Raw genomic sequence first — 24,241 nt, 5'->3', positions numbered from 1 at the left:
TAAAACCATGTTAAACATACTGTCCATTGTTTATGGATGCATACATATGTAGTGCAAATGTAAAGGAATGCATGGATACGCTAAGTTCTAAATTCAGGATACTGCTTACCTTGAGAAGAAGGCCAGGAAGGACAAGGAGTGCCATCAGATTATGGTAATAAGACTTTAATTTAATAGATAAAGTTTTATTTCTTAAACTTGATCATAGATATTTAGGTTTATAAGTTATTTTAATCCTTTTGTATATGTGTAAAATATAGAATTTTTTTGTCAAAAATATGTTGTTGGGCATTTAAAATGGGAGAATTTGTAAAATCTTGAGTTTTGGCTTAATGACTTTTTTCAGTAAAACAATATGACAGAATTTCTAGTATCTTATTTGTGATTTATGTTTCTTCTGTTTTCTTTAGCCTTTTAAAAGGAAATTGCTTACGATAATCTCTCAGAAAGATACATTCCATTCCTTTTTTCAACACTTCAGCTACAGCCTCATGATGGAGAAAATTAAGAGTTATGTGAATTGTGTGCTAAATGAAAAATCATCAACGTTTCTAATGAAGGTATGCGTATTTCAGCGAAGCTCTAAACATAGACTTACATTGTTACAATAAAGGAGAATACTTGAAATAGAAATCCTTAAAAACTAATCAGAATTTTACTTAGTGATTTTATAGAATAGTGTGGTAAAATGTTAGTTAGTGCATCTAAAAGAAAGTTTATTTCTGATCTTTGTAGTACTTTCAACTTTTCAAAGTAAGACTTGAGGAAATTTTTCACAATAAAAAGTTGAGGGGAAAACTTACCAAAATGAAATGAGAAATAAGTGAAAAAGAAATAGCTTTAATTTAATTAAATTTAAAAGAAAATTTTAGCATATTTTTGGGAAAAGTCAAGTTGTACTGAAGAAGGGCTACTGCAGAAATTTTTTTTATCACATTTTATCCTGTCTTAGCCCCAGAAAGTTTTAATATGTTATATTGGAGCATTGATTAATTTGAAGTAGTTTCGTTTTGAAATTCCTAGAATCTTTTTTTATTTTATTTTTTTTTAAGTAACCTTTTATCTTAAAATTGTCTATAGGGACTTCCCTGGTGATCCAGTGGCTAAGGCTCTGCACTCCCAAAGTAGGGGGACCAGGGTTCAATCCCTGGTCAGGGAGCTAGATCCCACAGGCCACGACTCAAGATCCCACATGCCTCAACTAAGACTCAGCACACTCAAAGGGGGAAAAAATATTCTGCAGCACGTTGTGTGTATCAAGTACATTTACAAGGAAAGCCCTTCTCCATAATGCTTATAAACCAAGCAGGTGGCTGGCAGCCATGTCACAGTTACTTAGGGAAACAATACACTGCTGAAGAGATACTTTTGTTATGACTATCAAATAACTAGAAGGCTTGATTTAATACTGTTTGTTTTTAATGACTTATTGCATTCCATCCTCTCCCACATCCCCGTTTTTTTAAGGCAGCAGCAAAAGTAGTGGAAACTAAAAGAGCAACATATTCTGAAGGTAAACCTAATGGTAAAGATGTTGAATTGGCAACTGAAGCTAATTTGGATACAGGAAAAAGGTTTGTAAATTCATTAGTATATTTTTGTCTTGTGAATGTAACCTCTATGTAAAAGTGATGGTAGTGAGCTGTTGTTAATAAAAATAATTTTTGAGCAGTAGGTATATTGTCTTACTGATGACTAACATTTGTATATTTGGAAGTACTGTAGAGTTACATCATGGCTTATGCAAATTCTGTTACATATGCTAAGCAAGAGTAGAGAGAAAACAGTACTGTGTAGATAGTGTGATTATCATTTACTGTTCTCAGGGAACATGAGCTCTAGAACAATATATAGGCTGGAAGCCTGAATCATCTGTGTCCCTTAGTTCTCAAATCCTACATGCCCTCATGTGACTGTTGCACTGGGGTTATTCTGATATGTTAAAATATTGTTCATCTTCTCTGTGCATGCATGCGTGCTCAGTCGTTTCAGTGGTGTCCAACTGTTTGCAACCCTGTGTACTGTAGCCCACCAGGCTCCTCTGTCCATGGGATTCTCCAGGCAAGAATACTGGAGTGGGTTGCCATGCCCTCCTCCAGGGGATCTTCCCATCTCAGGGATCGAACCCACCTCTCTTGTGTCTCCTGCATTGGCAAGCAGATTCTTTACCACTGAGCCACCAGGAAAGCCCTTCATTTTGTCTAAGGGCAAGCTCACTCTCATCTGGTGGACAAGTACAGACACTGATTTGCTCCAGTGTTGGAAGGAAGCAGGCTGTGTCATTTGTACATATTGAGAGAAGAGAGTTCAGTTTCTAAAATTATTTCTTCTTTAGGGATTGTCAAGGGTAATTTTTGCAGAATTGACTTTTATCTTTTGTTTTGGTTTTAGAAACTAACTCTATTGAAGACAATAAAATATACCATTATAAAGATCTTTTATATTGAACCTGTATTGAACCTATGGTCCATTCCTTCTCTTCATCCACCCTTAAACCAAGGCCAAATAGTCAAATCCTTGTGGTCTGTGGTCTCTGTATGGATGTATTGAGCAGTGGATGTAGTATTACTCTCTTCTCAGAACCATGGCTTAAGTGCTGTGAGCCCCCATCTTAACAGTCAGATGTAGAGGTGGGAGTTGGAGTCTGAATTGGATGGATGTGGCATTGGTCACACCTCAGGACTGACCTCAGTCTTACAGTTCTTCTTGTCCCTGCCTGTCAAAACATGATCTGCTCCTCACTGCTCCATTGAAGTCTTGTTTCTCATTGACTTTTTTCTAAGACCCATTTTGAGAAGTAGGGATTTCACTTTTATTGGCTTTGTTATTTCACTTTGTTTAGGAAATCAAAGTTTATTATACTAAGACCCAATAAATTCTGTGGCCCATGATTCTTGCATGATTCATGAATGTTTCCTATATACTCTCTTAATATAGTGCCACCACTTATTTCAGATGCCCTTCTAGGTACGTAGTTCAGTCATTGTGTAAAACAGTTCTTATCTGTCTCTCTGTACCCTGACTCTCCTCCTTTCCCTCACACATCCAGTTATCTCCCCAAGTGTTAAAAATTCCATCTTAGAAATGCTTCTCTAATCCATTCTTATCGTTACTTAGCTTTGTGCCACAAAAATCTATCTTGACATGACTTCCAGAGTTAGCTTTCCATTAAGATAAATCTGTTTAACTCACTTCCCAGCTTAATAATCTCTCTTAGCTTTCTGTTTTCTACTAAATGGATTAGATTTTATTGCATGGGTTAAAAAGCCTTACATAGGCCCTTTCTGGTTTTTTGTTTGTTTCCATATACACCTTGTCCCTAAGCATTAACCCCTCCTTGCCCACATACATGGCACTTTCTAACAACACAACTTCTCCCTGGTTTTCAAATATTACAAGCTCTTTCGTGCCTTGACTCTTGCTTCAGTTTTAAATTTCCTTCTTTTCTATCCTCTGCAAGGTAAGCTTTTGTTTGCCCTTCAAAGTCTAGCTTAAAGATCACCTATAAGAAACCTAGCTCAGCTCTGAGCAGTTGTCACTTCCTATATTCCCATAGCACCAAGTTATACCTCTTTAGGAGGGCTTATCTTGGATAGTAACATACCTGTTTACCTGTATATTTCTCTCTAGATGGAGAATTCTTTGAAAGTTCTTAAATAGCTTGGAATCCTTGATGCCTAGTTCATTATCAGACATACATTAAATCTTGTAGGGTACTGGATACCAGGAGAAAAACCAAAAACTAGATACAGAGTAAAGATTAGGAATCAAACAAATATTAAAACCATCCTGGGAATCAGATTCACCAGTTTCAAAGCAAGAATCAATAAGATGCAAGTAAAACAAGGATAGGATCAAAAGTGTGATTTTGAAGTCAGACAAATGCTAGGAAAGATAAAATGCTTATGCTGTCAGTACTAGATGAAAGAAATATTTTCTTCTGGCAAAGCTTATAAACTGTTTGAGGCAATAAGAATTATAGACTTGAAACAGAAACAGTAGCAGACATTACATAATTTGTTGTTAAAGATTACTGATAGACTTAAATGCTGAAGGAGTTGACGATCTGTTTCTAGAAAGTGTGAGCATGGAACTGGGCCTCAGAGGATGGTTTTCTGGTGGGTGGGAGAGGAAATGTCCTTTCAGTAGAGAGGAACAGTTCCAGATGAAGGCATGAAGCTGCAAATGATCCTTCTGTGTTTGTTGGAGCTAATTTTAACTATAGCAAAGGAGAAGAATTTTATAAAAAGTTCAGCTGGAGACTGCTAGGTAGGATAAGAAATTCATAGTATTAAAGACCCTTGAGAGAGTTTCTGAAAGAGTGACACTGTGAATGTTCAGTTACAGTTACAGCATCACCTCTGGTGAACTTATGGTTGGGAAAGACGTTGATTTGGTGTCTCGGGAAAGCACATCTGGGCGAAAATGAGCCATGTTGTAGTGGACTGTAAAGGTCCTAATTTTACCTGAGTTTCTTTCCAGAGATGCTTTTTATAAATTGAAATTTAACTTGAGTATGTGGAAAGTACTATCCTTATGAACAATTTCTTATGTTTGGATTCTTACAAATGTTTTCTTCTTTTAAAGTGTTAGTGACAAACAGTCTGCAGTAACTGAATCCTCAGGGGATACAGTATCCTTATTGAGGTGAAGTAAATTTGACATTTTTCTTCTCTGTTTTTCAAATCTTTGAAGCAATTTATGCAAACCTAGATAGATTATAATAGCTGCATGCAAACGCTATGATTTGAAGAATGTCACAAAGTCTTACTTACCTCAACAGATAGTAAGACCCTTAAAATGCCAAACTGTGGGGACCTGCCTTTTCAGATCCTGGGTTGTTTCACATTGTTTCTACAAGGAGCACACAAGCAGGGAGTCCTTGAATTTAAAGCAGATAATGAGTAAGCTTGATTCTATCAGAAACAAGGGCATGGTGCTAGGGCAGGAAAGGGATGGAGATTACATTTCTGATAATGTCCCAAATGCTGATTTTAAGAAATTATTTTAAAAACTGTTTAATCTGCTAGACATGTTGTAACAGACAGTGTAGCATATTCAGAGAGCAGAAAGTCTGCATGAGGGATTGCCAAGTATAGATGCTAAGTGAAACCTTGGAAGGGGGTGGCTGATTTGGTGTGGAGGAGGTCACTGGAGATGAGGAATTAGGGGCCAGGATGTTATCTGGTTTATTCATGTAAACATGGAAATAATTCATGGTAATGGCAGCACTCAGAAAAAGATCTGTGAATGATGGGAAGTGCTTTGGAAGGATAATAAATGATTACGGAAAACAGTAAATGGTGATACACCTCAGTGGCATGAATCCTCAAAGGCTGAGGTTTCTATGGAAACAGGATCTTGAAAGTGACATTAGGCAACAGGAAGTATAGAGACCCACCTGCAGGACCCTCTGGTTCATGGAATGTGGAAGATGAAGCTAATCTCTAATCTCTCTACAGGGGTAGAAGTATAGATTTTAGGTGATAATAAAAGAGCTGCCTAACCTTAAGTGAACTTTTTTCCCCTCTCATTTTAGTTTGCTCCTTTATAAATTGTAATAATACAAACTTTGCAGAATTGTCCAAAATTTCTGCCCCTTCCTATATTTCCAAACAATCTTACCTTTACAAAAAGCCATTTTTCAGAATCTATAATCGTGATATCTGCCATCATATATAAAAGAATTTTGAAATTTCTCCAATTGAAAAGCCGGAAGAATCTTGATTTCTGAGTAAATGAAGTGGAGAAAATAAATGATGGGAGAGCAGAATGTCTTGACAACAAAAATCTTAAAGAGACCAAAGGTTAAGATGGGGTACTGAGCAAGGGGAACACCAAAGGAAACAGGCCAAAGTAGAAGCAGGTCCTAGATAGAGATTGAGACAAATCCTCTTTTTCCCATAGCCTTTCTAGTCTTTGCAGAACAAATCACAAGCTTTTGTGTTTCATTTAGGTCTCACAAAAATCTCTTATCTAAGTTGAAATGTGGAAACCAACAACAAGATTTTAATAAGAAAGAGGAAAGAGTGGAAACTCTTCAAAGTCAAAGTAAGTACACTTATTACAGGTTTAGGAGCGGAGAATTGATACTTCCTTGAGAGCAGTCCAACACTTGACCTAACACCTCAACACGCAGACATACTTCAGAAAAGGAAAACACAAAGGGATTAAATGCCATGGGTTCATAGAGTTAATTAGAGGTGGTACTTAATTTAGAAAGTTAGAATTGGTGCTTGTTCTTTATGGTAATATTCTGTAAAGTCATCCTGAGCACTTAGTGATACTAAACGCTTACAGAGGAGTACAGCGTTAGGTTCTTTTGAGCCTCTGGTGACAACGTTTTGGTCAACTGTTCAAAACATAACTTTGTTTTATGTGTTTTTGTTGAAAGACACCTTATTTAGTATATATTACTGATTCATTACTGGAGAAGGAAATGGGAACCCACTCCAGTATTCTTGCCTAGAGAATCCCATGGGAAGAGGAGCCTGGCGAGCTACAGTCCATGGGGTTGCAAGAGTCAGACACGACTTAGCGACTAAACCACCACCACCATTGATTCATTAATGTTGAACCCACGGCCAACAGCCCTGTAGCTCACGCCTAAATGATGCTTATCTAACACAGATACTTTTTTCTATAAGGAACATCATACATAGCCTTCTTGCACTTAGGAACCCTAGATAGCACTGCCACAATACACTTGGGAACCATTTTAAACAGCAAAATTACCTCCTGAAAGCCCAAAAATAAGCACTAAATAGACTGTAAAAGGAATTATTTCTACTGTGGGAACTGAAATAGGAAGACAGAGCTTCACCTCGTTTAACCTCAGCTGGGAACACGACTCAGATATTTTGCCACTCTGTGCATGTCCGCAAAAGCACTGCAAGTTTTGATTTTTGATTTACAGCTTTCAACAGGTAGGTGAATTTTCAAATATCAGAATCCATGACTATTATGAGGATGGCTATATATAGAACCTAACTACTCTTCTCATTGCATTTAGAGTTTATTATCCTTATAAAAAACATTGCTAGGTTAAAAAAACAACAGTAACCGAAAAAATCTTAAAAGCAGTCCATAATTATTTTCAATTACAATTTGATTGCAAATTCCTCCTTGGTATGCATTCATTCAAAAAATGTTTATTGAACCTATTGTGTTCTAATGCAAAGATTTTTAAATCTTTTTGACTCAAATCTAAATACTTAATGATCAATATAAAAATAATAGATGTACCACCTTGATGCCAGGTACATGGTAGACCTGCAGTAAAACTTTTAAAAAATTTTTATTGCTGTATAATTGATTTACAATGTTGTGTTAGTTTCAGGTGTACAGCAAAGTGAATCTGGTATACAAATACATATATACACTCTTTTAGATTGTTTTCCTATATAGGCCATTGCAGAGTACTGAGTAGAGCTCCCTGTGCTGTAATATATGCAGTAAATATTAATTGAATAAATTTATTCATAGTGGATGGCCAGGGATAGGGCAAAGAAATACTTGCTTCATGTTGGTGAAGTTCCTAGGAATGACTAGGAATCAAAGTTTTAATTTTAGTGTGTGTGCTGCCAAATGACTAGGAATCAAAATTTTAATTTTAGTGTATGTGCTGCCAAAGTGAGCACTGGAGTCATAATTCTAAACTAAAATAATTGGGGGGGTTTTCCTGGACTTTTAATTTCATAATATAAAGTTCAAAGAAATGGAAGCATATACTTTTCTACACTGTAGTTGATCAGTAATTAGACTGATGAAGACTGTAATCTCTTTGTAGAGTGGTTTGACAGTGACTGTGTATATTAAACAGAAGATCCTATGAGTTTTAGTACACTTCTTAACTTTGTTAGCTGTTAGTAATATATACATGTGTGTGTGTGTGTGCACGCGCACGCTTAGTCCATCAGTCATGTCTGACTCTTTACGACCCCACTGTCCATGAAATTTTTCAGGCAAGAATACTGGAGTGGGTTGCCATTTCCTCCTCCAGCGGATCTTCGTGACCCATGGATCATACCCACATCTGTTGCATCTCTTGCATCACCTGAGTTCTATGCAAAAAAATTTCACCAGTATTCAGTGAAATGATTAATATTTGAATTAGAAGCTTTTTACCCATAAACTCACTTAATCCTCAAAGCAATCTGAATCAATGCATTTGTTTTTTAATCACTCCCATTTTACAGGTGAGAAAGCCAAGACAAAAAGAGGTTAAGTATAGAAAGCCCTTGGTCATACAGATCATGAACAGAACCAGAGCCGCAATAACATTTCTGACTTTCTAGAGCCCATGTCCTTAAATGCTGAGATAGATAAACTGCCTCAAGGGAAGGATAGAGTCAAAGCAAATAAAAATTATTAAAAAGTGATGAGGTTACATAAAAGTATATTTACATTTACATTTATATATACTTTATATACATATACATTTATATATACTTAAAAGTATATTTACGTTTAATTTTTAAGAGGTGAAACTAAAGGATTCAATGCAGTTCACATAAATGCTCTTTCATAAGAAATATATCAGTAAACTATGATTCCTTCAAAATGAAGAATAAATAACTGCTTTGATAGCTTGGGTCAGATTGCCTCTATAACAATAAATATAAACTTTAGACTACTGATTGATTTCAGCTGTAATGGGTGAGATTAGCAAAAAAATAAAAGATTTGACTAAATATAGTATTCTTTGGAAATGCTTTTCCTCACAACTTTGCAGATTTTGTTTCATTATTTTCTAACTTGATGAGTGTTGCTGTGGATAGTCTGATATCAACCTGACTCGCCTCCCTTTGTATATGAGTGGCTTTTTCTTCACAGATGCCCAGTTTTTCTAATTTGTGCATTTAATGCTATAAATTCTCCATTTATTACTGCCTTAGTTTCATCCCTATATGTTATATTTTTATTTTCATCAAAATATATTTTTTATTTCCCTTGAGACTTTTCTCTTTGATCATCTGGACTATTAAGAAGCTGTTTGTTAAATTTTCAAATATTTAAAGATATTCTAGGTATTTTTCTATTAATGATTTACATTTAATTCTGTTCCAGCCTGAAGATATACTTTGTAGAATTTCTTTTTCTTTTTTAAGACTAGCTTTATGGCCTAGAATATGGTCTATCTTGGTGACTGTTGATGTACACTTAAGAATGTGAATTCTGCTATCATTGAGTGTACAGTGTTATAAATGTCAATTAGGTCAAATTGATTCATAATGCTTTTCAGATGTTCTATATGCATGCTTATTTTTTGTCTTCTTGTTCTACTAATATCTGAGAGAAAGAAATATTGAAGTCTCCAGCTATGATTATGAATTTCTCTTCATTGTTAATCTGTTAATTTATTATCTCCTTTTTGCCTTTTTAGTCCTCTAGCACCTGTTTGAACAATTCACAATATGAAAATCTCTGTTCATAACTGGTGTGGTTTCCATTAGCCTTACCAACACATATGGTCTCCCCCTGCAGTGATACCATATCGTCTCTATTACTGTAGTTTAGAAATAACTCAGTATGTGACAGAGTAATTTCCTTCATCATATTGTTATGCTTTAGGAACATCTTAAGTATCTTGGTGTTTTGGTCTTCCGTATTATCAGGGGTGGGAGGAAACTTCATAAAAGATGGCAAGCAGTGAAGCTGCTACCACTCCATAGGTGCCATAAAGTGGACAACGAGACTTAACGGGTCAGAACAGGACAGTTTGCTACAGTACAGCAGATTGTATATGGCAACAGCATAGTTGTGCTGGTTTCCCTCGCCAGGTCCCAAAGACAGCATAATGCACCCAGGTAGATGCTCCACAGGCAATAGGCTGTACTGCAAAGAGGGACTTGGGACCGGGGGTACTTTTTGAGTAAGCAACAAGCAAAACATTGTAGGAAATAATCCAATTCCCTTCTCCAAGAGAATAGTTACATGGTGGTCAGCCTGTGGTTCCCGTGACCTATTTAAGTACCTGACTAACTGCAGAAACTGTTTAGTATCAGCAGATGAAGAAGTCTTGTGCATTCAGCAAGAACTACAGGGATGCTCAGAGCTCATGATTAATTACCTCTCCTAATACATCATTTTAGAATAATCTTGTTAAGTTCTACAAAGAACCCTGTTGAAATTTTATTTGAAATTACATTGTAATAGATAATTTTTGAGAGACCTGACACATTTATCAAGAAAATTAGAGATACCAAGGGAACATTTCATGCAAAGAGGGGCTCGATAAAGGACAGAAATGGTATGGACCTAACAGAAGCAGAAGATATTAAGAAGAGGTGGCAAGAATACACAAAAGAACTGTACAAAAAAGATCTTCATGGCCCAGATAATCACGATGGTATGATCACTCACCTAGAGCCAGACATCCTGGAATGTGAAGTCAAGTGGGCCTTAGAAAGCATCACTACGAACAAAGCTAGTGGAGGTGATGAAATTCCAGTTGAGCTATTTCAAATCCTGAAAGATGATGCTGTGAAAGTGCTGCAGTCAATATGCCAGCAAATTTGGAAAACTCAGTGCGGGAGTCCCACTCCAGCTGGTCCTGGGGTCCCCAAGGGATGAATGGCATCGGCGAAAAGAAAAGAAAGGAGACAGTTTTTTGATGGCCCAAAGACCATAATCTTTATTGCTTTAGTCTCTATTTATATAGCACACGATCTTCTATGTAATGATTCTTACAATATTTTTTCATTCAGATCAACATCCCCTGATTCTAAGATGTGTTAAAAGTTTTTTCCTAGCCTATTGTCACATTTTGGTTACATGTTTACCCTGAAACCTATTTTTATTTTACTAAAACATAATCTATAAATCATATTATTCCATCTACTTATTTTGTACAGCCTGCTACTACAGCGAGTACAGCGTCTTGCTTCAATGAATAAAAACTATAGCGGTGGCTAAGGGCAAAGTTTTTCATAGTACAGCCATTGTCAGTGGTGGCTTGTTTACCATCTACCCACATACCACAAGACTATTTCTGGCAGGGGGAAGTCTTTTGCAGTTTACCTAGAAACTATTTACAATACAATTTATATATTTCTTTTCCGTTTATGCTTAGATTCTGAGGGGAAAAGGCAATTGGCTTAGTTTCTGTAATTTTCCCTGATACATGACCCAAGTTTTCCAGTCATCAATAACAATTTCCTCATGAGGCCAGATCACAATAGGCTTAGGGCTTGTTTTCCAAATGATCATGGCCTTATTCCCTGGCTGAATGTTAGGGACCCACCAGTCAGGGGCCTCAGTAGGTTTAATCATTTTTGGAATGTTTCTCTGGGGCAAGGGATCATTTTTCTTTTTACTGGACTCTCATGATCTCATCATGGAAGCCCCTACAACTCCAACCATCAAAGAATGAAACAGAGTTAGCCACAACAAAAGCATAGAAACAGGAAGGAGGGAAGGTTCCAGTCCTAGAGAGAAACCACTTTGCAGTTTCTTTTTGAGTGGTGCCGTGACTTTGTCATCCGGCAGTAGATCCAGAACGGCTCCCAACAGAAAGAAAGAAACACAGCTAGCCACAACTGAAGCATAGAAACAAGAAGGAGTGAAGGTTCCGATCCTGGAGAGAAACCGCTTTGCAGTTTCTTCTTGATTGGTGCCATGACTTTGTCACCCGGCAGTAGTTCCAGAACGGTTCCCAACAACTCAGTGGCCACAGGACTGGAAAAGGTCAGTTTTCATTCCAATCCCAAAGAAAGGCAATGCCAAACAATGCTCAAACTACCGCACAATTGCACTCATCTCACACACTAGTAAAGTAATGCTCAAAAGTCTCCAAGCCAGGATTCAGCAATATGTGAACCGTGAACTTCCAGATGTTCAAGCTGGTTTTAGAAAAGGCAGAGGAACCAGAGATCAAATTGCCAACATCCGCTGGATCATCGAAAACGCAAGAGAGTTACAGAAAAATATCTATTTCTGCTTTATTTACTATGCCAAAGCCTTTGACTGTGTGGATCACAACAAACTGTGGAAAATTCTGAAAGAGATGGGAATACCAGACCATCTGACCTGCCTCTTGAGAAACCTGTATGCAGGTCAGGAAACAATAGTTAGAACTGGACATGGAACAACAGACTGGTTCCAAATAGGAAAAGGAGTATGTCAAAGCTGTATATTGTCACCCTGCTTATTTAACTTATATGCAGAGTATATCATTAGGAACGCTGGGCTGGAAGAAGTACAAGCTGGAATCAAGATTACTGGTAGAAATATCAATAACCTCAGATATGCAGATGACACCACGCTTATGACAGAAAGTGAAGAGGAACTAAAAAGCCTCTTGATGAAAGTGAGAGAAGAGAGTGAAAAAGTTGGCTTAAAGCTCAACATTCAGAAAACTAAGATCATGGCATCTGGTCCCATCACTTCATGGGAAATGGATGGGGAAACAGTGTCAGACTTTATTTTTGGGGGCTCCAAAATCACTGCAGATGGTGATTGCAGCCATGAAATTAAAAGACACTTACTCCTTGGAAGGGAAGTTATGACCAACCTAGATAACATATTAAAAAGCAGAGACATTACTTTGCCAACAAAGGTCCATCTAGTCAAGGCTATGGTTTTTCCAGTGGTCATGTATGGATGTGAGAGTTGGACTGTGAAGAAAACTGAGCGCTGAAGAATTGATGCATTTGAACTGTGGTGTTGGAGAAGACTCTTGAGAGTCCCTTGGACTGCAAGGAGATCCAACCAGTCCATCCTAAAGGAGATTATTCCTGGGTGTTCATTGGAAGGACTGATGTTGAAGCTGAAACTCCAGTACTTTGGCCACCTCATGCGAAGAGTTGACTCATTGGAAAAAACCCAGATGCTGGGAAGGATTGGGGGCAGGAGAAGAAGGGGACGACATAGGATGAGATAGCTGGATGGCATCACCGACTCAATGGATATGAGTTTGGGTAAACTCTGGGAGCTGGTGATGGACAGCGAGGCCTGGCATGCTGCGATTCATGGGGTCGCAAGGAGTCGGACACGACTGAGCAACTGAACTGACACATTTATATTGTCTTCCTATACACAAAAGCATTTCTCTATTTAGATTGTCTTATGTATATTTTTCTTACAGCATGTATGTGTGTGTGCACACACTTACAAATATAGTAAAACTTTATAATTTACTGCATGTAGATGTTGACTACTTTTGCTAGATTTACCCCTAAGAATGTTTTATATTTTGTTACTAATGTAAATATTATCTTTTGATTATTTAAATATTTTAGCTGTTGCTAATGTACAGAAATACTGTTGAGTTTTGTTTATTGATCTTGTATGGAACCATCTTGCTAAACCCTTTTTTAATTCTGTGTGTAGATTCTTTTAGGTTTTTGTACAGTACAGTAGGGATGAGGGGTTCCAGCTCTGTGCAGTCAACACATACTGCCATCTCTGCCTCAGAAACAAAGGGATTGATAAGAGACTTACCTGAGGGTAGACAGCTGAAACAGGTGGCATAAAATCAGAACTCAAACCCTAGTTCTTTTGATTCCGCATATTGTGATTTCTAATCGAACATAAACTTTTCTGCACACTTAAAGATTTGTAAAATGAAAACACAGAAACTGTATTTATTTTTAAAAATCTGTATAAGTGAACCTATGTAGTTGAAAACCGCATCATTCAAGGATCAACTATATATTTACAATTTTCTTTCAATAATGACCATTCTATTTCTTTTCAGTTGCATATACATTTATTTCTTATCTTACTAAACTGTAAATAAGAGAGAAAGATTTATTTCTTACACTGTGTCAGATATTCTTTAAACATTATTTTAAGAAACTACAATGATCCTATAAGGTAAATATTCCCTTTTTTAGCAGATGATGAAAAGACAGGCATTGGGAGGTGAAATGACTTGTTCAAAGGCATGAAAGAATCAAGATTCAAAGCACATCCCCTCAGATTTTTTTTTTTTTTTTTGCAGCTCTGTAACTTTGACAATCAGCAGTTAGTCCTCATTCACACTATCTGTAGATTTTTTAAAGTGCTAGTAGTTAAATAGATAACGAATATATAAATCTTCTTTGATGAATCCTCATTACATTTTCTGAGACAACTGCACACAGCTAGATGCAGCATGAGACATTCCTTATTTTTTTTGCCCCAGACAGCTTTGTTGAGCCCAGTGTCAGTGCATACATACGGAGTTCTCATCTCCTTCATGGCATATTTCCAGATCTCTGAGTGCCAGGGGGACTTCTTTCTTTTTGGCTGCACTGGGTCTTTGTTACTGTGTGCAGGCTTCAGGGTGACTCAGTTGCGGTGTGTGGACTTCTCACTGCTGTGGCTTCTCTGATTGCAAAGCCTGGGCTTGGCACCTGGGCTTAGCTGCCCACAGCATATGGGGTCCTCCCGGAGCAAGAATTGAACCCTGTGTCTCCTGCATTGGCACATAAATTCTCAACCACTGGACTACCAGGGAAACCCCCACAGGTGCTTCTTGAAACCTACTCCGTTGATATGTTTGTGGATGTTGATGGTGTCATTTCTTTTTTTTTTTTTGAAAATGATCAGACTGCTTTATTTTCAGTGAAAAATAAGCAATAATGCCCATATTCAGTCCAAGTTGAAAAGTAATGACTTAACTGTTTTAACAATGATTGAAAAATAGTACTGTAAAAAACCTATGACTATAGTGCCATTAACGTACCTAAAATTAGTAGTAAGTTCTTTAATATCTTTTAAATAGTATATTACATTTTTCCTTATTGCTCAAAAATGGTTCTTTTAGATACATGCTTTGGTTGATGGCCCATATAAAAATTACTATAGATTTGGAAGATATATTTCTTAATCTATCTTTTATCATTTTCAATAACCACTGCTTTTGTAGAGTGCTTATGATCTGTGCTTGCTAAGTTAATTACAAAGCCAAGTGTCATTTCTATTATAATTATTGAATCTTTGATTAGAGGAGAAGATATTTTAAAAATCAATCCAGCCAACTTTTCCAAACCTATACTCACTTGGTTTAGTGCAACAACCAACTTACAAACACTGCTATAGCTCTCCTTCTGCAATATTCTGGATTTGCCTCTTCTCTGGCAGTATTTCTCATCTTACTTCCATACAGATGGTGTCATTTCTGATCACCATCTCATTGATGGCAGAGTGCCCCTTCTCACCACCCTCTGCAGGAGCGATTCTGCCAGGCCCTTGTTGGAAAGGAAACACATGCCCCCTGATTTTCAAAGGCTGATTTTGCATTTATACCATACTGCTTCCAGATTCAAAGGAAAAAGATTAAACAGGTTTTTTTTAATAGCTATAAAGTATATAGGAATTTCATGATAACCTTTAAAAATATAATTCTTTTAATGTGAGACAGTTTTTGATGACAGTGTTTCTGCTTTTAGGTGGAAAAAAGAAAAGGGAGAACAGTAGGCGAGCCACTGAAAGTAAGAGAAAGCGTGTTTTAAGAAGTCAGCCTGTAACTCCTGAAAAGCATCGATCTAGGAAAAAACAGGTACTTGTTTATTTTATTTTAATAATTCTTAATGTATATTAAAGTCATAAGGAATAATTGTGATTATTTCACATTATTTCTGTTCAACTCTAAAAAATCTTGAGAATAAAATGTTTCCTCTTTGCCATCTTAGAAAAGTTGATCAAAATGCCTGTTTAGAATTCACTCACATTTGAAAGATAATCTTAAGCTGGGTATTAATGACATTTATTTAGAATTATCCATCCTACAGTCCATTCATCAGATATAGGGTAAAACTTAAATCCACATGATAAACTTATTTTCGTATCTTCCTAACAGAGGTTCAGTTTAAATAAGATTTTTGTGTGCTTTAAAAAAGGAAATACCATTTGATATAGAATTTTTCTGTTCAGAAAGCTGAGTCAGTTTTAGGACTCACTCATTTGTTTTTCCTCTCAGTGATTATAGTCCTGTGCTATCTCCAGTTTCTGAAACCATTGTTTACTGTATTTTATCTGGTTTTCTAGTTGTTTACTGTAGATGAGTAAATTATTTAAGATGATTTTCTTTTTTGATAAGCTATTTGCAAATGGTTCATTGTTGATATGTTGGGGTAGGGTCAAGTCCTGGACTCTCCAGGTTGGTCTAAAATCCAGAAGTCTCTGCCTTATATATTTATCTTTCCCTGTGGTTCTTCTGGTAACAGTTCTAAATGGAATTATAGTTGTTACTTAGAGACATTCATCAAGAAAACAGTTTCTCTTTTATATTTGAAACAACATGTGGGATATCAACTGTACAATTAAAGAATAGAATATAGGTGTTATTGTCTATCACTATTTATTATGCCAAAAAATTCTGTGTCTGGTTTTATTTTTAGCTTTCTACTGTTGGGATTTTGGTGGGATAACTTGTTAGATGAGCGACCAGTTTTATCTTATTTTGTATTGAGATTTGGATTCTTCACACATTTTGATTGCAGTAGTCTTGCACAGTTTCTTGGACAGTTTCTTTCTTCTGCATTTGTATGTTAAACAAACAAAGGTATTTTTGCCTGCCTTATCACAATTTAAAAAGAGGCCTTCCTTTGTAAATTTATTCAGAAAAAAAGTAAGTGGCTTTCAACAATAAAGACTTTTTTCCCTGGATGGTATGTAATGGGAATTATTATACGGTATTTATAAATTGTAAATGATATCATTGTTTAATATACATCATCTGTTTTATTTTAAAACATGTCTACACTACGTTGAGCACCAACATACAGGTATGACCAGGAAACAAACCCACAGTCCTGTCTCAGCAGGCAATGAGTTCAGTCTGTGTCTTGAGGTCGACTGTTACTTTTCACAGTAAGAGAAAAAAGATAGGAAAGATGAAAAGAACATTATTCCCAACTCCTGTTGAGGAATCTGAGTAATGAAATGGAAGGATATTTCAGTTTATAAAGCTCTTCCAAAGCCCCTTCTCTCAATCAGTTGATGTTTAAATATGGACCCTGGGGTGGTAGACCAGCTGGACTTGAGCAGCACAAGGACACACTGTTTAAATAACATCTATATGTTACTGCAAACAGTGGGAGGAATGGACTGCTTTCAAACTGATAGTTTACCCTTTCCTATTTTATGAACCCATAAAGTTTAGAGGATATCAGAACTGCACCACCACAATCGTGACACAGCATCTGCTCAGTATAAAAACTTTGTTTAGGGGGAAAAATCCAGTTGGCCCTTGGGAAAAAATGTCCTCCATTGGATGGTGCCAATACATAATACTCAGTTATGAACCCACAAGAATATGTGCTTTATAATAAAGACTAGAAATCAGGTCTCTAAATCCAGCTGCTTTTTTAAAATTAGTATTTTATATGATTATGTTTACCTCCCATATCTTTCCTCTGAGGCAGAAAGTATGGGTAGAAAACTGGTAGGTTCTATTCTCAGACACACACATAAGGTTTTTTTCTGTTTGGGGACTACTATGGTTCTCAGTTTCTAGAACAGTTGAGCCTCTGGCAGCTTCCTCAGCATCATGGTCTGAGACCTCCATATTCCTGAACAAAGCCAATCTGAAGGTTTTGTGTCATGGGAGCAAGAGGTCACCACTTTCGCTCTGGCTTTCTCTCATCTGAGAGAAGTGAAGGGGGCAGGTAGGAGCAGACCTTTGAGTCATCAAGTCATCGCTGGAGAATACAGTAGAGCAAGCCTATAGCTTGCCTGGTGGCCTTGTAAGGAACGATCCCTTCTCCAAAGTATAGACTTATTATTTATCAGATAAAATAGATGCCTTTGAAATGATTTACATGGACCAGTGGAAGGTAGTTGCTCATTACATATTTCGAAGTTTAGATTTTCGACTTGATTATTCACAGCAAATCAGGCTTTAAAAATAGACCAAACTAGGCTAGAATGTATACATTTCAACAGATAAAGAAAGTGCAAAATGCCTGTGCCATTTACTGGCATAGCGCTAGATCCAGGGACTCTGTTGGTGTAAATAAACGATACCATTTTTAAAGCATTGGTTTTTTTTTCTAAAAGGCATTAGAAATGATATGCAATTTAAAAATATAAGTTGTATAACTTTTTAGCCTTAAGGAAAGAAAAGATTTGTGCATTTTAATTTGTTCTATGCTGTCTATATCTTAAGTTTTGGGCATGGCTAGAAGGCAATGGCACCCCACTCCAGTACTCTTGCCTGGAAAATCCCATGAACGGAGGAGCCTGGCGGGCTGCAGTCCATGGGGTCACTGAGTCGGACACGACTGAGCGACTCCACTTTCACTTTTCACTTTCATGCCCTGGAGAAGGAAATGGCAACCCACTCCAGTACTCTTGCCTGGAGAATCCCAGGGACGGGGGAGCCTGGTGGGCTGCCGTCTATGGGGTCGCACAGAGTCGGACACGACTGACGCGACTTAGCAGCAGCAGCAGCAGCAGATTTAATTTTATTTTTCTCAAGAAAAGCAAAAGACAGAATAGTACCAAGAGCACAGTTTTTGCTTTTGTCCTGAAATACATTATCTTAAACTCTTAGTTAACCATGAGTCATTATGAAGGGAATCTAGTATAATAGGTCACCTGTACAAAACAAGGAAATGAAAGACTTTTAAGCAAAAAAGTAGATTTATGACATTGTGCTGTCCTTATGTTTTCTTTCTAATCTTAACACTGAAAAGTCCATTGTGTCACTTATTCAGTTCCATCTATGAACAATAGAGGTTGACCTCTTCAAGTTTTCTAAACTTTTATTTTGTTTTTGGCCACGCTGTATGGCTTGCGTGATCCTAGTTCCCCAACCAGGGATGGAAGAGTATAGTTTCTGTTTGCTATATGATTACTAATATATTCCATATGGTGTTTTTTAAGACTCTTTCCCCTTTAAATCATAGATGAAATTAAGCAAGGACTGTTAAAAAAAAAAAGCATTCAGATCAAACAAAATAAGCCATAATCATGAAGTAACGATAATATAGCAAGTTACCATTGCTCCTTTTCAGTAGAAGAAAAAAAATTAAATGTTTAATGTTAAACATTGTGGTTTTCAACTAACTTTTACTGACAAAATTATAACTTCTAGATCAGAGGTTGACAGACTTTCTATAAAGGGCTAGGCAGTGAGCCATATACAGTTTCTGTCACATATTCTTCTCTTTATTGAAAACAACTTTTTAAAATGTAAAAACCATTGTTTAGCTCCTGCGCTGTACAGGGGGGCAGTAGCTTGCCTAACCCTTGCTGTATATGATCCACTGGAAATACCATTTAAACTTTGGTTGCACTCAGGAACCTAAATAGTATTCAAGCAGAGAATGTTATTCAGAGAAATGGGCTTTTGTATTTTATCAGATATCATCTGTGCTCTCTATTAAATATTACTGAGATTAAAACAAGGAAACAGTGCTATGTATATGGAAAGTGGAAAATGGAGTCACTCAGTCGTGTCCGACTCTTTGCGACCCCATGGACTGTAGCCTACCAGGCTCCTCGGTCCATCGGATTTTCCAGGCAAGAATACTGGAGTGGGTTGCCATTTCCTTCTCCAGACTATGTATATGAGATTTGCATAAATCAAAGGCTACTTTTTAAAACAGAATAAATGTGTGGCAGCTTCTTACACAACAAAAATTCTTAACTTAAAGAACCATAAAATTGATAGGTTTTTTTAAGAGGATTCTAAATGGCTCCTGAAATTTCATGTAAAATTTCATGTACCTTCACTTGTCTGCAAAATGGATCCATAGCTTTCATCACATTCTCAAAAGATGTGAACCCAGAGATTAATCAGTAAGTACATCCCTCTCCCCTGTAAACTCCTCACTGCACACATGCAGAATTTGTATCTCCTTTGGTTTTGTGTCAGTTAGTAATGAGCAGTGTGGTGAGGCTTTTAGGAGTGGTGACTGGTGAGGGAAGTGCGCTGGCTTGTCGGGACAGAAGGTCATAGGACGGATGTCAGTCTTTGTCTAGAGGGTGAGTAGCCTTACACTTGTAGGCAGCACCATTGCTGATAGGTGACAGCTCAGACAAACTTCTGCAGGAGGTATAATGATGCTCACTGCCAGTTTTATGGCATTGAGTCATACGCAAGATAATTTTGATCTCATGTTTCTCTACAAGCTCCTTAAGTTTCTTTTTGGTGTGTCAGACAGTTGGGCTGGATTCTTTTTTTTTTTTCTTTCTTTTTTTTAATTGCCATCTTATTATTGTTCAGTCACTAAGTCATGTCCAGCTCTTTTTGACCCCATGCACTGCAGCACAGCAGTCTTCCTGGCCTTCACTATCTCCTGGAGTTTGCTCAAACGATGTCCATTGAGTCAGTGATGCCATTCAACCATCTCATCCTCTGTCACCCCCTTCTCCTCTTGCCCTCAATCTTTCCCAGCATCAAGGTCTTTTCCAAATGAGTCAGCTCCTCACATCAAGTGGCCAAAGTTTTGGAGCTTTGCATCAGTTCAGAATTCCAGTGAATATTCAATTGCCATCTTAGCCATTTAAAAGTGTACAGTTCAGTGTCATTAAACACCTCCTGTGCTACCATTACCACCATTCATCCACCGAGCTCTTTTTATCTTACAAAACTGAAACTCTGTACCCATTAAACAGTAAAGCCTTATTCACCCCGCCCCCACAAGCATCTGGCAACCAACTTTGTCCTTTCTCTCAATTTGACTATTGTAGGTACCTCATATAAGTGGAAATCTACAGTATTGTTTCTTTCTATTTGACTCCTTTCACTTAGCATAATGTCCCCATTTACCTTGAGGACAAGATAAAGATCATTTCCCTTGTAGTATGTGTCAGAATCTTCCTTTTTTAAGGCTAATGATATTGTATTTATATACCACATTTTGCTTATGCAGTTCTCTATCAGTGTACACTTGGGTTGCTTCCACTTTTTGTCTATTATGTGTAATACTGCTATCAGCAGGGGTGTGCAAATTTCAAGTCTCTGCACTCAGTTCTTTTGGCTGTATAGAAAAGAATATAGAATTCTACCCACAGGTAGAATTGTTGGGTCACATGATGCTTTTAATTTTTAAGGAACCACCACACTGTTTTCCGTAGCAGTCACACAAGTTTTCATTCCCACCAGTAGCACATGAGAGTTCCAGTTTCTCCACATCCTCACCAGCACATGTTATTTTCTGTGTTTGGTTGGTTGTTTGATGGTGTACCTCCTAAGGGTTTGAGGCAATATCTTCTAGGGTTTGGGATTTGCTTTTCCCTAATGATTAAGTGACATTGAGCATGTTTTCAAGTGCTTATTGGCCATTTATATATCTTTTTTGGAGAATTGTCTACTCAAGACGTTTATTCATTTTAAAAATGTATTTGTAGTAAAACATAGCATAAAATTTGTCACCTTAATTATTTTTTAAGTGTATGATTCACTGGCATTAAATGCATTCACATTGTTGTGCAACAGCCTCCAGAGCTTTTTCATCATGTGAAACTGAAACACTATGCTCATTAGACAGCCCCCCATTTCCTTTCCTCCCGTTCCTGGCAACCATCATTTTACTTTCTGTTTCTGGGAATATGACTACTATAGATATCTCACGTAAGTGAAATCATACAGTATTTGCCTTTTCATGACTGATGATGGATGAATTTTTAAACCAAATGTGAGTCAGCTGAGGAAATCATTCATAGTTCAGAAACAGTAAATAATCATTCAGATGACCCTACGTACTGCTCCTCAGCATGTCAGCAGAAGAAATAGTTGGTCACCTCTAGCAAATGCCAAGTATCAGTAATCTTTTCTATGTATAATACTGAATTTGATTTTTAAAATTTTTCAATCATTTTCTCCAAAAACAAAATAATGTATCTTTAATTAGTTTGTGTTAGTTGTATTCTCAGAAATCTGTTGGAGAAGATGAGAAGATTTCAGTTTTGTGTGTGTACTTTGCCCAACACAGAACAGGGTTTTCACTGAGTTCATTAGGGAAGAATTAAATATTCGTGAGTTCTATTTGGTATTCTATGGATCCTACAATCTCTAAGGCTTCCCAGGTGGGCACTGGTGGTAAAGAACTCGCCTGCCGGTGCTGGAGACGCAGGAGACTCAGGTTCAATCCCTGGGTCAGAAAGATCCCCTGGAGGAAGAAAGAGCTACAACTCGAGTATTCTTGCCTGGAGAGTTCCATGGACAGAGGAGCCTGGCCGGCTGTAGTCCATGGGATCACAAAGAGTTGGACATGACTGAGCACGCATGAGCGAGAGGAAGAGGGAGAGAGACACATCTCTCATCTATTAACAGCTGTAGAATTTTAAGAGACATTGTGGGCTTAAGTCAGACAAATTGGGTTTGTGTTTAGTTCTCACACCTTATAGCTGTCTGATTTGGGGCAGCAGAGCCATAGTGTGTCATGTAAAATGAACAGTAATATAGTCAGGGCCCTTGACAATATCACCACAACAAGATCTTACAGAAATCTAAGATATGTTCACAGAATATCTTCCACCATTAAGAAATTGTAACATACTGATTTTTTAAAATTTGTATTTAAGTATGTTTTTTAAGGAATTGTTTCTGTGAATAACTGTTCTACTTTTTATCCACTTTCGACAGATGTTAACTAGACTTATTGTGATTATCATTTCACAATATATATGAATTCTGGATCATTATGTTGTACACCTGAAACTAATGCTATTTGTCAAGAACTGATTCTGTGATTAACTACCATACTTTTCATCAAAAGGCATGGCTTTGGGAAGAAGACAAGAATCTGAGATCTGGCGTGAGGAAATACGGAGAGGGAAATTGGTCTAAAATACTATCACATTATGAATTCAACAACCGCACAAGCGTCATGTTGAAAGACAGATGGAGGACAATGAAGAAGCTAAAACTGATCTGTTCAGACAGTGAAGACTGAGAGTGTTTGCAGAGCTTGATGAGATGACAGTTTAACACTCTGATCACTGCATGTTGTTTGAAAGTTGGTCATTAATGTAGTTTAAAATTCTGTTTAAAGTATTAAGTATTTTTTCTGTGGCACAGTCATTCAATATGAGGATTTGTGCTGTAAGAGCATTACCATCATTGTATTCTTTAAGAATCTTTTTCCTTTGATAAAAAAAATAAATTTTTTGAACCCTAGTGCTTTCAATCCTCCTACCTCCAAACCCTATTCCAATAAAAAAGTGAAATTCTGATTAGAGGGAAAATATATTGCTGATAACCTGCTGTATATGTGTGGGCTGACTTCAACGCCGTGACACACATAAAAGTGAAGTTTCTAAATCAGTGAATAAGAGGCCTTTGACATAAGGAGTAATGATTTATGACCTTGATATGTTAATTATTAACACATTTGCTTATGGAATGATTAATGTACAAAGTAATCTATGAGATATACTTAAATTTTCCTTTTAAGTAGTTTCATATAAAGGAAAAAAATTGAAAATGTAATACCCATAGGACAAAGTTTATACTACTACCAAGAATAGCTTTTATTTCGTTTAGGTACATTTGACTTTGGTTCTGGTGTTAAAACTTGACAGAGATGGTTTAAATAAAGCTTCTTTATAACCTGGTGCCATAAATATCAATTTCTCTGATATTTTCATTTAATTAGATAAATATCGGACCTAAATGGCATTCTGTAAATGTTTAAATTGGCTTTAAACATAATCATTTTAATGTCTATGATAAATAGTAAATAAGATCCTGCACATTATTAAATAACTTGAGTTTTTACCAACATATTCTTTAGAGAATTTTGTCAAAAACTAGAATTATTTAGCATTTTGAGTTACATATGTTTTATTAACAAGTATGTGAAAATGCTTAAGTATTTGCACAAAAAATTAAATGATTATTTTGTCATTTGTTTTTATTAAAGTTTTATACATTACTTTCTCATTGTTCCTGAGTTTGTTGTCTTATATGTATAATAAAATGTAGATGATGTTTCCTGATTCTATCTGTCCTGCTATAGTACTAGTTACTGTCATTGTATTTACTACAGACATTTTGATGATCAGTGCCAAAGCTGATAGCTTTTATTTATGAACCAAAATAGACCAGTTTGTCAGCCTGTTTTTAAACACCCTAAATCATCAAATCTAAACTGATAGGAACTGTAAGATGCTCAGTTATTTCATGTGCCACTAAAAAAGATCACTATGAATTATGCTATAATGTGGTGCTTTCTTATTTAGAATTTTATTTTTAATTAAAGAACTGTTATAGATTTTATGTAAGCATAGATTTTTATCTTATAACTTGTGGACACATAAAAAGGAAAAGTGAAATAAATTGGGTTATTGTATTCCTAAA

At 36.7% G+C, this 24,241-nt stretch overlaps 1 protein-coding gene across 10 annotated transcripts in view; it reads left to right on the top strand.

Annotated features, from left to right (window-relative positions):
* Positions 1-24,241, top strand: part of TERF1 (telomeric repeat binding factor 1) — a 43,076-nt gene extending 18,835 nt beyond the window's left edge. For 2 of the 10 annotated variants that reach the window (XM_081501686.1, XM_081501680.1), the window contains 6 exons: positions 411-560; positions 1,468-1,574; positions 4,588-4,647; positions 5,957-6,045; positions 15,378-15,487; positions 22,659-24,241. In XM_081501686.1, the coding sequence (XP_081357812.1) occupies positions 411-560; positions 1,468-1,574; positions 4,588-4,647; positions 5,957-6,045; positions 15,378-15,487; positions 22,659-22,835 (693 nt within the window). In that variant the 3' untranslated portion in view covers positions 22,836-24,241. Of the gene's footprint in view, positions 1-410; positions 561-1,467; positions 1,575-4,587; positions 4,648-5,956; positions 6,052-15,377; positions 15,488-22,525 lie in introns of all 10 variants that reach the window. The other 8 variants (XM_081501688.1, XM_081501682.1, XM_081501687.1 and 5 more) reach the window with 6 other exon arrangements.

This window comes from Giraffa tippelskirchi, chromosome 6 (genome assembly GCF_054371585.1).
Source record: "Giraffa tippelskirchi isolate mGirTip1 chromosome 6, T2T-mGirTip1v1.2.pri, whole genome shotgun sequence".
Classification (NCBI taxonomy): domain Eukaryota; kingdom Metazoa; phylum Chordata; class Mammalia; order Artiodactyla; family Giraffidae; genus Giraffa; species Giraffa tippelskirchi.
This window is presented reverse-complemented; position numbering and strand designations above follow the sequence as displayed.